This window comes from Trachemys scripta, chromosome 16 (assembly GCF_013100865.1).
Source record: "Trachemys scripta elegans isolate TJP31775 chromosome 16, CAS_Tse_1.0, whole genome shotgun sequence".
NCBI classification, from domain to species: Eukaryota; Metazoa; Chordata; order Testudines; family Emydidae; genus Trachemys; species Trachemys scripta.
In genome coordinates this window covers 25,735,977-25,747,973 of record NC_048313.1, presented here as the reverse complement: position 1 = coordinate 25,747,973, position 11,997 = coordinate 25,735,977, and the positions used below count along the sequence as shown (strand labels likewise).

At 59.9% G+C, this 11,997-nt stretch overlaps 1 protein-coding gene across 2 annotated transcripts; it reads right to left on the bottom strand.

The window, feature by feature from the left end:
- Positions 1-19: 19 nt before the first annotated feature.
- On the bottom strand, positions 20-11,027 carry CRB3 (crumbs cell polarity complex component 3). 2 transcript variants are annotated; one of them, XM_034792950.1, is made up of 5 exons: positions 10,913-11,027; positions 6,400-6,667; positions 3,008-3,054; positions 2,504-2,644; positions 20-867 (listed from the first exon to the last, which is right to left on the bottom strand). In XM_034792950.1, the coding sequence occupies exons 2-5, from the start codon at positions 6,506-6,508 to the stop codon at positions 832-834; spliced, it is 333 nt and encodes a 110-aa protein (XP_034648841.1). In that variant the 5' UTR covers positions 6,509-6,667; positions 10,913-11,027; the 3' UTR covers positions 20-831. The 2 variants fall into 2 exon arrangements, with proteins under 2 accessions (XP_034648841.1, XP_034648840.1); XM_034792949.1 differs by lacking the exon at positions 20-867 and having other exon boundaries at positions 1,457-2,644.
- Between the last annotated feature and the right edge of the window lie 970 nt (positions 11,028-11,997).

The window sequence follows — 11,997 nt, the reverse complement described above, 5'->3', positions numbered from 1 at the left end:
TTTTTTTTTTAAATTGATCCCAAAATTAGTTTATTTTACAAAAAAAATAAAAGTTACATTTGCACAGAGGAGGGAAAACACAACACTGTATGAACCCAGCTTAAAAAGCTGCCATGCCAGCACCCAGAGGGGCAGGTAACCCTGCCTCCTGCTCCTCGCTGGCTCTGTAGGACTGGCTTCCTCCAGCTAGGGAAACTGAGGCACGAGAGGTGACGTGACTTGTCCAAGGTCACCCAGCGGGTCTGAGGCAGGGCCTTCCTGGCAGGACCAGCCTCCCTTTCTAGGCGAGCGTCGGGGGACAGCTTCAACTACATTGCTGCATATTTGGGTGCAGAAAAGGGGGAAGATTAGCAACAGGGGCACCTAAACCCCCTGGGTCAGAGGCCCAGCTCCTCAAAGGGCTGGAGGTGCCTAACTCTCCTCGATTCCCAGGGCAGCCTAAATCCTACATGGCTCCCAGCCCTGCTTCAACCGTCACAGCTGAAGAAGAGATTTGAGGGCTAGAAGGCTGGCGGTGGGGAAAGAGCTGTAGCCAGGGGCCCCCCGTGAGCTGTGAACAGCTAGTCCCATGTCAGGGCCCCAGCCCTGCTGCACTTATTTGTATTATCACAGGGCCCCGGGACCCCAGGCAGCGACCAGCCCCCCTGTGGCTGGTGAACAGGGAGGTTGTAAGGGGCAGCTGCTGGCCCATGCAAAACTGGGTAGAGTGACCCCCGTGGCGGGGGGAGAGGGTGCGAAACTGACCAGTGGGCAGGCATGGGGCTGGGAGATCCCAACTCCGGCAGTTTCAAAGGGCAAGGGCCAAACTCTGGGGACGTTTGCTCCCGGCTCTCACAGCTCCGTTAATTTCGGGTCTTCCCGGGAGGACTGAAAGGAGAGAAGAGGTGACTGAGGCGGAGAACACGCAGCACCAGGTGAGGGCTGGCCCAGCAGGGGAAGCTTTCAGCCAGACACTGAGCAAGGTTGGCATGCCCCGGAGGCGCCGGCGGCCGGCAGGGGGGCAGAGCCAAGACACAGCCTACAGTGAGGAAGCAGGGGCTGTAAAGATAACCAAGGCTGGGGAACTGGGGTCCTAGCAACCCCTGATGCTGGATGGCCCGCTGGGCAAACAGCTCCCCCCGCATCTTCCTCCCTTGGGAGCCTGGGGAACTCACTGCCACTGTATCCAAGTTAGAGTCAACAGAGGCTGAGATGGTCAGAGCAACCCCCCACGGGTGGCATAAAGGCAGAGCCAGCACCATGGGCCGGCCTGTTTAAAACCTGTGTGTGTTCCCTGTAACTCAAATGGCCAAGGCACGGGTGGGAGAAAAGCCCTTTGAGTTAAAGATCCACAAACCAAGCCCAAAGCTCTAGGAACCGCGGCTGGTACGAGTGGCTAATGGGGCGAGGAAATCGGCCCACAAGCTGCTTCTCCTGCAGATGGGTCTGGAAGCCTGAGGCAGGGGGATGGCTGAGTTATTAGTGTATTTCACCCCTCCCCCCACCATGAGAAATGACCCCATCAGCAGCCCTCGGTCTGAGTCCAGTAACCCCAGCCCAGCCCAAGGAGCGGCTCCATCACTGACAGCCGCAGGAGGCTATTATCCTCTGCATTCACCAGCCACTAGAGAGCGATGTGGCACCTTCCACATGCACCAAGAAGGCTGCTGGTTTTGTAGCCGGGAGAGCACCAGGAAGAGGGGGAGTGATAGATGGGGAAACTGAGGCACAACAGTGAAGGGACTTAAACCTCTCTACCCCTACCTTCCGTCTGCACCTCAGGCTACAGTAGGGCTGATGTGTATTAACTAACCCGGGGGGTCGGTTTTTTAAACACTGCTGTTTCCCTTCAGCGATTTTTTTTTTTTTTTTTTTTTTTTAAAGCCAAACCCTTCCCCGGCGGCTCAGGCAGGAGTTTCTAGCTTCCCCTTCCTTCGCTGCCGCGCCAGCCTCGCTTTCACCAGCCCAGGTGCCAATGCAGAGTCACTCCCCATCTGCAGCCTGCAATGCGAGCTGGGGCCGGCTTGGTGACCCCCCTGCAGCCGGCCCCAGGCCAGACAGACGCAGACCGAGGTAGGGGAGATTACAGGACACATGTGAGACGCAGACGGGGGTGGAGGGGATAAAGCGTTCAGCCAGGTGGAAACACGCGCAAGGTGTGAGCGTTCTGCCAATATCCCAGCGCAGCAGCAGAGGTTCCCGCCGCTTCTGCCACCAGGGGGCGATGTCGCGCAGCACCAGCATGGCCAGGTGTTTCACTGGGCAGCACCCCTCCACCCCCGCAGGAGGAGAGCGCAGATGGAAATCCGATGCATCCAGCGACGAAGACCTTGGCTCCTTCCAGCCAGCGGAGAGCAAGGAGCTGCCCCCCCCCCTCCAGATGTGCAACCACAGGGGTCCAGCCGGTACAGAGTCTGCCAGTCCGGGGAGGGGGTGTGTGTGACCCCCCCCTCCCCCTGGGTCAGATCAGCCGCTCCTCGGGGGGCAGTTGGAGGTTAGCGTTCGTCACCACCCGAGCACCCACCTGCTCCTCGTTGCTGGGCCGGTAGGTGCCCTCTGTCTGCCGCCTCTCCCGCACCTTGAGCGCCCCAAAGATCACAAGTCCAATAAGCAGGAGACCCCCGACTAGGGAGGGGACAATGATGGCCGCCAGCCGCTCCGACTCCTGCCAGGAGGGGGGGGGAAAAAGAGTGAGACGGAACCAGAATCATGCCCTGCTCAGCTCCCCATGGGCGTGGGGGGCAGAGAGCTGTCGTGGGGGGGGAGGGGGGTTACACCAGGAGCCAACCAAGAGTGTGGGAGGTAAAGACAGGGGCTCCCCAGAGGAGGTGGTAGGCAGGGGTGGGGAGCTAGGCCTTCTGCCCCAGATCCCCCCCCTTCCCAAATTGGACCCCCCCACACACACACCCTGAACAATATCTCCAAGCTTCCGGCCCAGTTCCACTCAAGTCTCTCTCCCCAGTGCATGCTGGGATAACTCCCCCCCCCCAAACACACACAGCTGATCCGCCCCCCCACACCTACTTACCGTGAGCCCCGATACGGATGTGGGTGTCACGGTGCTCCTGTTCGTGGCTTGATTTAAAAGAGGAATAAAGAGAGCGGAGCTTAGTGTGGGGAGGGGTACAGCAAGGGGGTGCGATAGGAGGCTCAGCTGTTAGGGGGCCTCTACTGGAGTACCCCCCTCCCCGATCAGAGAGCTCAACCATGGCACTGATGCTACACAGGCACCAGAACCAACATGCAGCCACCTCTGGGGTGGGGTGTGGCAGCTGGTTAGCCACCGCAGAGCAAGACAATAGTTTAGGACAGGAAGTGAAGGAGATTCCCAGTTTCAAGTGCACCAGGGCAGGGGGAAGTTTATTTAGGGAGGCAGCAGCCTGGGGTTATCCAAGTGCACTCTCACATCCTCCCTAAATTATCACCACCGCAATTCTTGGAAAAGTGCCATATGGAGTGACCTTTAATGACCTCAACGGGACAGCGCCCCCTACCGAGCCCAGCCCCTGCGCCCTGTAACACAGCGCCCCCTAGTGCCACAGTGGGGCATTGGGGTCAGCACTGACAACGCCCCCTGGCCCACTCCCTGCAGCACAGCGCCCCCCTAGCACCACCCCAGGGGGGGGCCCTGATTCTGCCTTCTGGGGGCCCTTCACCTCCAGCAGAAACCGCAGTTCGCCTGCTACCCCGACAGCAACCAGGCCTGACGCTGCTCCCCAGGAGCTCAGCTCAGCAAGAGAAAACCATCAACCACCAGCCCACGCTACCACCTGGGGAGCTGTGCACACAAGCCAGCCCCTATGCTCATGCAACCCAGCTCTCCCCTCCCCCCAACCTCTAACCACTAGACCCCCACACACACCCCTGCCAGGACTGGGGACAGAACCCAGGTGTCCTGACTCCCAGCCCACCCTGCTCTAACCACTCATCCCCACTTCCCTGCCAGGACTGGGGACAGAACCCAGGTGTCCTGACTCCCAGCCCACCCTGCTCTAACCACTCATCCCCACTTCCCTGCCAGGACTGGGGACAGAACCCAGAAGCCCTGATTCCCAGCTCTAACCACTAGCCCTGCTCCCAGCAGGTCCGCCCAATATCGATGGTACAACTCAACTGCCCCCCTGGGCTCATCCCCGCTCCCCCATGCACCATCCAGCCTCCCAGGGCCCGGGACTCTGCTTCCAGTCTGTAAGCAACGCGCCAGCCGCTCCCTTCCCCTGCCTTGCCATTACGCAGGAAGGGAACTACAACTCCCAAGGTGCCCCTCTCCGCTCCATCCTGCCCTGCCCAGCCCCCAGCCTGGCCTTCAGCCCATGCTCCCAGCCCCAGGGTGGTTGTGCATTGCAACCTAGAGAGCAGGTCAGGCCTGAACAAGCTGGAGCCCTTCCCAGGACCGAGGTGCGACTCAGAGCTCTGGGATCCAGCGGGGGGGCCTGGTATGTACAGGACTCTCCCCGCACAAGGTGGTAGAGCTGGTCCCAAGTCACACCCCCCCCCCCCCCCCCCCCTTGCTAGTCAATGGCAGAACTGGGGATAGAACCCAGGAGTCCTGGCTCTCAGCACCCCCCATTCTAAATCCCACTCTCCTCCCAGAGCTGGGGATAGAACCCAGGAGTCCCAGTGTACACACCGCTCTAACCACTAGACACCACTCTCCTCTCAGTTCTGGGGATACAACCCAGGAGTCCTGGCTCCCACTTCTTGCTCTAATCACTCCCCTCCCAGGGCTGAGAATCCAGCAGCCCCTACTCCTACCCCACCCCCACCCCCCAAGCCCTAGATCCTACCAGGGTTGGGAATGGAACCCAGGAGCCCTGGCTCCCAGCCCCCCGCTCCAACCACTAGCCCTTACTGTGCAGCCTGGATACAGTTTGCAAGGCAGGTGGAGTATCCTTGATAAGGAATTTGGACCCTCCCCTGCTTTGCCCAGAGCAGTAAGTTACATGCTTGGGGGGGGGGGGGGGGGGGGTTGAAACTGTTTGATGCATGGGGGGCGGGGTCTTAAAACTCTTGTAGGTGACTCCACCTGTAAACAGAGACACACGGGGGTGGGGTGCTAACAGATCAGCCAGTCCCAGGGACATTCCCCCAGCAGAGGTGACTCACCCCCCCTGTTCCAGCCTCTCCCTCCCTCCACCCCCTCCAGGGTGTGGATCCACCCGTGTCAGGCTCCGAAACCCAGCGCCGGGACAACTGAAACCACCTTGCCCCGCCGCGCCCGCTCCCCCGGCTCTCCGCCAGGGCTGGCTCGGGGCCTGGGACAGGACGGGATCAAGCCGTAACAGGGAAGGGGCCTTCCACAAACACACCTGCGGTTTGCCCTGGGGGGAAGGGGGCAGCAGCAACTGCCGTGGGTGGCGGGGGGAGAGATCTGGGGACTGAAAGCCACAGGATCTGCCCTGGGAAGCCGCCGGGGGGGGGGGGGGTGTTGTATGCTGGCCACATTAAAATCTAGTCCCCGGCTTCAGGCATCAACTCCATTATATGGATTACGGTAGAGCCCCAATCGTGGCCAAGGACCCCACTGTGGTGGGTGCCGAACATTATTTATTAGGTGTATTACGGTGGAAGATTTAATGGGAGTGTGGGGGGGGGTAATCAAACCTGCCAATCCAGGCCTTGCATGCCAAAGGGTGACACCCCCTCTCCCAACCTCCCTACGACTGCATGCAGAGATCGTTCTTCCGACCACAGAAATGCAGCCCCCTCTGGGGTAGAACAGGGCAGCGGGCGAACAGCCATGCAGCAGTGCTACGCAGGGATCGCTCAGCCAATGCTGAAATGCAGCCACCTCTGGGGTGGGGCATGGCAGCCGATTAACTGTGCCCATCACCACCGTGCTGGTAAACACACAAAAGGGTCAATGCTCTGTGTTCTGGTCCGACCCAATGCTGGGTTGACCCCGGTGCTGCGTCCGCGTCCCTGGTGACCAGAATCTAAAGTCCCCTTCCGGCTGTCCCAACTAACGACAGCCCAACAGCAACTTTAGTCAAGCTAAGCTGTAGCCTCCTGCCAGGGTGACTTGCCCGCAGCAGATCTTGCTAGCACCAGGCTCCAGTGAACGATTCTATCCACTTTATTGCAGGGGGGGCACCGCTGCCCTCTGCTGTCTGGAATCAGAAGTGCTTGGATGTGTGTCATAGGGCCTATACTGCCTATAGGGAGGGGGATTCTCCTTCCGGTCCTGGGCCATTGGAGCAGCAGGATAAGATTTCTGTCCCTACCAACCAGAAGGAGAAGGGGTGAGCATAAGGGAAAAATCACTCGCTCAATCAGTGGTGGAGTTAAGAGAACTCCAGGCTGTTTAACCACTAGACCCCACTCCCCACCCAAAGCTGCAGATAGAACCCAAGAGTTCTGGCTCCCAGCCCCCCTCCCCCCTGGTGTGGAAGCAGATGCACTTAACAACCCACCACCTACTTTGGCCCAGGGCCGGCTGTAACAGGGACTGCAGGGCCACGGCCAGGAGCAAGGAGTGACTGTAGCCCGCCATCGCTCCCCCGGGTGTCTGGGAGGGAGGGGAGGACATGGGGGAGTCACTCCCCCTTTCCCTGGAGGGATCACAATCCTGCTGGTGCAACTGTCACACAACCTCCTGCTTCCTGGCGTCCTCAGGCCGTTGGGGGGCGTGGGGGGCCCTTGAAGATGGGGATGACCGGGAACCGGGCAGCCCCCAGGGTTTCACCACCTGGGAGAGGGACAGAGAGAAAGGGGTCAGAACCACTCGTAACCCCCTGCCCCCAGCTCTGCATCCATTCGACCCACAGACCACCAAGCCTACCCCTCCATCGGGTCGGCTCTTCTGGGCGCTCTACGATCCGTCCACTTACTCGAATTGGCGTGAAATTTGCTGTGCCTCATAGGGGAGTGGGGTAGGGTCCATGGTCCAAACTTGGGGTCGTTTGAGCAAGGGATTCGGGAGCCCACCCCCCCCACACACAGCTTTTACAACATCTTGTGGAGGTTGGTTGGTTTGCTTCCGCGCACCTCCGGGGCTCCAAGCCTGGCTGGGATCCTCCCCGGACTGAACTCGGTTGCTCAGGATTTCTCTCAGGCAGTTCCTGGTGCCCACTGCCCCTTTGGCAGGGGGTGGGGTTGTACTGAAGTCACTAAAGGGTTACGTTAGGAACTCGGAGCGCCAGGAGCTGGAGTCAGAGAGAACGGAACTGGGCATGTGCAGAAGTAATTCTAGGCTCTTATCCAGCCAATCCCAAAGCGCTTTACAAGGGAGGTCACAATCATTCCCCCCATGCTACAGATGGGGAAACTGAGGCAGGGAAGTGGCTTGCCCAGGGTCACCCAGCAGGCAGAGCTGGGCCTAGAACCCAGGTGTCCCAACCCAAGGCTCTGTCCGCTAGGCCATACTGCCTCCTCTAGCAAGCCTAGGCCTCAGCCGATGCAACCCTCAGCACCGTGGTAGGCAAGCGTGACGCTGCTCCTCGTGGGGCTGCCTCCGGGATAGAATCCAGCCCCAACGCAGCTGGAAGAGACATCACCATGTCAGCCTAGCAGACAGAGCCCTGGGCTCTATCCCCAGTTCTGACCCTCTGGGCAAATCAGTGCCCCGCTCCGTGCCTCAGTTTCCCCATCTGTACAATAAGAGAAAACGAGACCGCCCTGTCTCCCAGCAGGGGTGGAGAGAGTCTGTTTAGACAAGCACTTTGGGGCAGGGACCGTCTCTTATTCTGTCTTTGTCCAGCATCTCGCCCGCTGCGGATCCCACCTCATTCTCGGTCGGACCCCACCGAGATAAAGTAGAGGGCTGCCGACCCGGCCCACCCAATGAGAGTGCACACACCTCACTAAGCGGCTTCCTGGGACCAGGGAGATTCCTCCATCGGCAGCAGCAACTGGGCAAATTCTGTAATCATGGGGCTAAATCTATGAAAGCTTGTGAAGACCCTGGATTGTAGCGAGATGGGGGCCGTGCAAAGTATCTAGAAAGCCACCCATTAGTGGCCAAGCTCAGGAGTCCATAAGACCTACTTAGTGGCCCTTCTACGTTGTCCAAAACGCAATAACTTCGCAATGCCCTGTCTGATCGCTTCCAAACTTCCAGGGAAGTTTCAGGGCAGCACCCTGTTGATTTGGGGGATGATCAGAAAAACTGCAGGGGTGTGGGGGGGGAGAACAGCAGACACATGGAGCCCCCAACATCTGGTGGGTAGATCCCTGAGCTTTGACCAGGGCTCCAGATCAAAGAACCCGCTGAAGGCGTGAAAAGAAAGTCCAAGAGATAATGGTGAGGAATGGGGCACACAGAGCCCCTGGCAGGGGGTGGATAGGGGGATGAAAGGAATGGGGAACCCTGAAATGGGGTGCACAGAGTCCCTGACAGAGGGGAGAAGGGGATAGTAGAAGGAACCTCCTTGGTGTGTGGAATGAAGTTTCTAGTGATCTAGCCTTTTGGAGATGCAAATGTCTTCAGCAGGAGGAGGATTTCAGGCCCTAGGCCGTTCCTGTCACCCAAGACTCCCCAAATTAGGCAGGACAAAGCTCAAAGGGGTGGGGTGAGGGGTAGCAAACTTGCCATGGCCCCTGCTCAAGGAGCCTTCTCCACAGAACAGACCCTTTCCCCCCCATCCCTGCTGCTCTCAGCGGATCCTCATCCTCGTCACATTTGAGGAGCTGCTGCATCTTCCGTGCAAGCGGCCAGGGTACCGAAGCACCGCGCAGCCCTTGGCCAAATCCAGCCTCACAGCGACCCGGGAGGAAGGCAAGTATTATAGATGGGGAAACTGAGGCAGCAAGCAGGGAAGGGACTTGCCCAAGCGAGAGGGCGGCAGAGTGCTGGGCCAGTGCACAGCCAGGTGCAGAAACCAGGAGTCCACACGACGAGTCACTGGCAGAGCTGAGAATAGAACCCAGGAGTCCTGGCTCCGTCCCAGCCCTCCCTGCTCTACCCACTGCTCCATACTCCTTGTGGTTCCCATCCCAGGAAAAACCCGGCCCATTTCCCCACCCCCAACCCCATCATCCAATCACTCCAATAGCAGGCGCGGCCAGAGAGCGACTCATGTGTTAATAAAATGGCCCAACAAACCAAACCCAAATTTCTTCCAGTTGCCATCAGAAACGCTGCTCTCCGGTATTTCAGATAAGCCACGGGCCTCTGCATATACCCACAACAGCCATGTCATCTGAACCAGTCCCGAGCGCTTAGCGAGGTCTACAAAGAACCCAGCAGGCAGCGTGGCCTAGTGGCTAGGGCTCTGGGTTGGGAACCAGGAGAGTCGAGTTCCCTTCCCAGCGTGGTCATGGGCAACTCGCTGTGCCTCAGTTTCCCCTCCCACCTATTTAGACGGCAAGCTCTTTGGGGCCAGTGCTGCCTCTTGCCAGGGGCTATTTATCAAGGGGGGCGGCTTAGAAGCCGCACACCCTTGCTTCGGGAGCACGGTTTAGTGGCTAAGACACAGGCCTGTGAGTCAGACCCGGGATCCACTCCCAGTTCTGCCCGACTCCTTGAGCCTCCTCGAGCCAGTCACTCTCCCATGCCTCAGTTTCCCCTGCTGCCCTGTGAAAACTCTTTTTCCCCCCCCCTCGTCTAGTTTGATTCCCTGCCCTCACAGAGCTTACATGGCAAGAGACAGTGTCTCCACCACACCCAACGCACCAGGGCCCTGCTCGCCTTTGGGGGCACTAGAGGAACCCAGATAATAAGGTAACACCCACCGGGCCACTCTCCATCTCCCTCCTCCTGGCCAGGGGGATGAAGAGCTGGGGGCTGCTGGGCAGGTGAACATGGGGTGCAGGTCCCAGCGGGCCACGAGGGGACTGCCACACCACATTTCTTGGGCGTGGACACACATCTGGGGCAGGGCCCACCTTTCTACTGAGGCTCCCGGGCGCGTGCAGAGCGGGAGGAAGGGGCTGTTGGGGGCCTGGGTATGAAGCGGGGCAATGGGGGGGGGCCCACAGAACCCCCTTGGGAAGGGGGGGGCCCTGGGATGGGGGAGGGGGAAATCATTCAGTCCCCAGCCGGACTCCTGCCCTCCTAAGCGCAAGCCCAGGTCACAGATCACGGACCTTGTTTCTGGCCCTCAGCAGCGGGAGCCACCAGCCCCCCCCCAAAGGGCAAATCTCCAGCCCCCCAAGACCCTGAAGCAACATCAGGGCTAGTGATGACCACTCAGGGCTAGCGATGGCCCCCCAACCTAGCCCACTCCATCTCCCCCCCCCCATGCAAGCCGTGCCAGGTCCATTTCAGGGCACAGAGGTGGTTTTAAAGAAATGGGGGTGCCCCTGGGTGCCCCCTATATCGACTCCCTCTGTGGGTTTCAACTCAGCCGGGCCTCGCTGGTCAATTTTTAACCCAGCTGATTAAACACAAACCCAGTGAAAGTCACCCAGAGCTCATTAACCCTGCGTGTGCCACCCCTGCCCAGAGCGACCCCCTCCAGCCGGGGCTACTCCCGAAACGGGGGGGACGGGGGGGGGGCTCCCCCGAAGGAGGAAGCACCCGGAGAGACCAGGAAGCCCGGTCTCCAACATGAATCAACTCCAGACACCCGATCGCCTGGGTTCTCAGGGACGGCCAGGCCTCTCGCCGCCTTTGCCATGGGCTGGGGCAGGAACTGGCCTGAGTCACCGCTCCCAGGCCACGGCGGGCCTAGGCTGGGGGTGGGTGTAGGTAACCCCAGGAGGGGGCATCCCCCCCCGCGGATCTGTGGCACCAGAGAAGCCAGACCCAAGGCACAGGTGTGGGGGGGCAGGCATAGACCAGTTTCCACCAGCAGCAACCAAATTCCAAGTGGGGGAAGGGGGCAGATGCCCACTTCCCTGGGGGGCAGATCCCCCTCCCCGGAGGGTCCCCTGGCATTAAGTGGAACGGGGGGAAGTCCAGGCTCTCTTAAAGGGGCGGGGTTCTTTAGCCCTGCCTGCTCCCTGGGTGGGGGCTGCCCCATAGAACCCCAAGCCCCTTCCCCGCACTCACCGGCCCTGTCCCTCTGTCCGCTCCCTCCCAGGGCTGCGATCTGGCCAGCTCCGCCTTCCCTCTCGCTCATGTGACCCCGGGGAAGGCAGGTGCCTCCCTCCTCCCGCACCTGAGGCAGACAGGCAGGTCCCGCCCCCTTCTCACCTGGGCGGAGCTCACCTGAGCGCCGGGCCCAGAGTCCCAGCGGCATCAACCTGGCTAAAGGGGCTCCCTCTGACCCTCCTGACCCAGGGGAACCGACCCAGGATGCCCCAGAGAGCTGGGGATCTCCTGGGCCTATCTGTAGCCTAGGGGATCTTGTCCCCCAAAGTCCCTGCCCAAGGTAAGGGGAGATCTGCCAAGCCCACCTGAGCTCAGCCACCCCCACACCTGCCCCACCAGAAGAGGATGGAGCCTCTCTTTTCCACATGCACCTGCAGCCATCAGGTGCCCAGACCCCAACTGAGATCAGGGCCCCCATTGTGCCAGGCGCTGCACAGACATAGAGCAAGAGAAAATCCCTACCCCAAAGAGCTCAGATGCTAAATATACAAAAGGTGGGAGGGGAAACTGAGGCACAGTGTGGGGGGGGGGGGAAGCGAGTTGCCCAAGGTCAATGGCGGAGCAGGGAGTCGAATTAAGCTGACGCCTAGCCTCGTGCCTGATTCCACGCGATCCCATGGGCAGCTTTGCTCACGTACGTAGCCCATTGGCTTCAATGCAGGTTACTCACCTGAGTAAAGCCGGTCACACTTGCAGCAGTTAGCCAGAAAGGCTGGTTTTGTGGTCGAGGCCGTAGCCTGGAGAGCTGGCTAGCGCCTCTGTGTGTGAGTCCGTCCCTTTATCCGAGCATGTCTCCGGTTCCCTCTTGTAACACAGCCTCTCCACTCCAGGCATTGCCTGCTACACTGTTCATCGATTCTAAGCCCAGGCGGGACCTCTGGGATCTAGACCTCAGGCTCCCGGTATCACAGGCCACCTCTCTCCACAGGGGGGGAACTTCCCATGTGAGCTCCGTGAAACACCACTAATAATTACCAGGTCCTTACACGGCTCCTTCCAGCTCAAAGCGTGTTGCCAGCCTTAAAGAGTGGAGCCTCGACCCC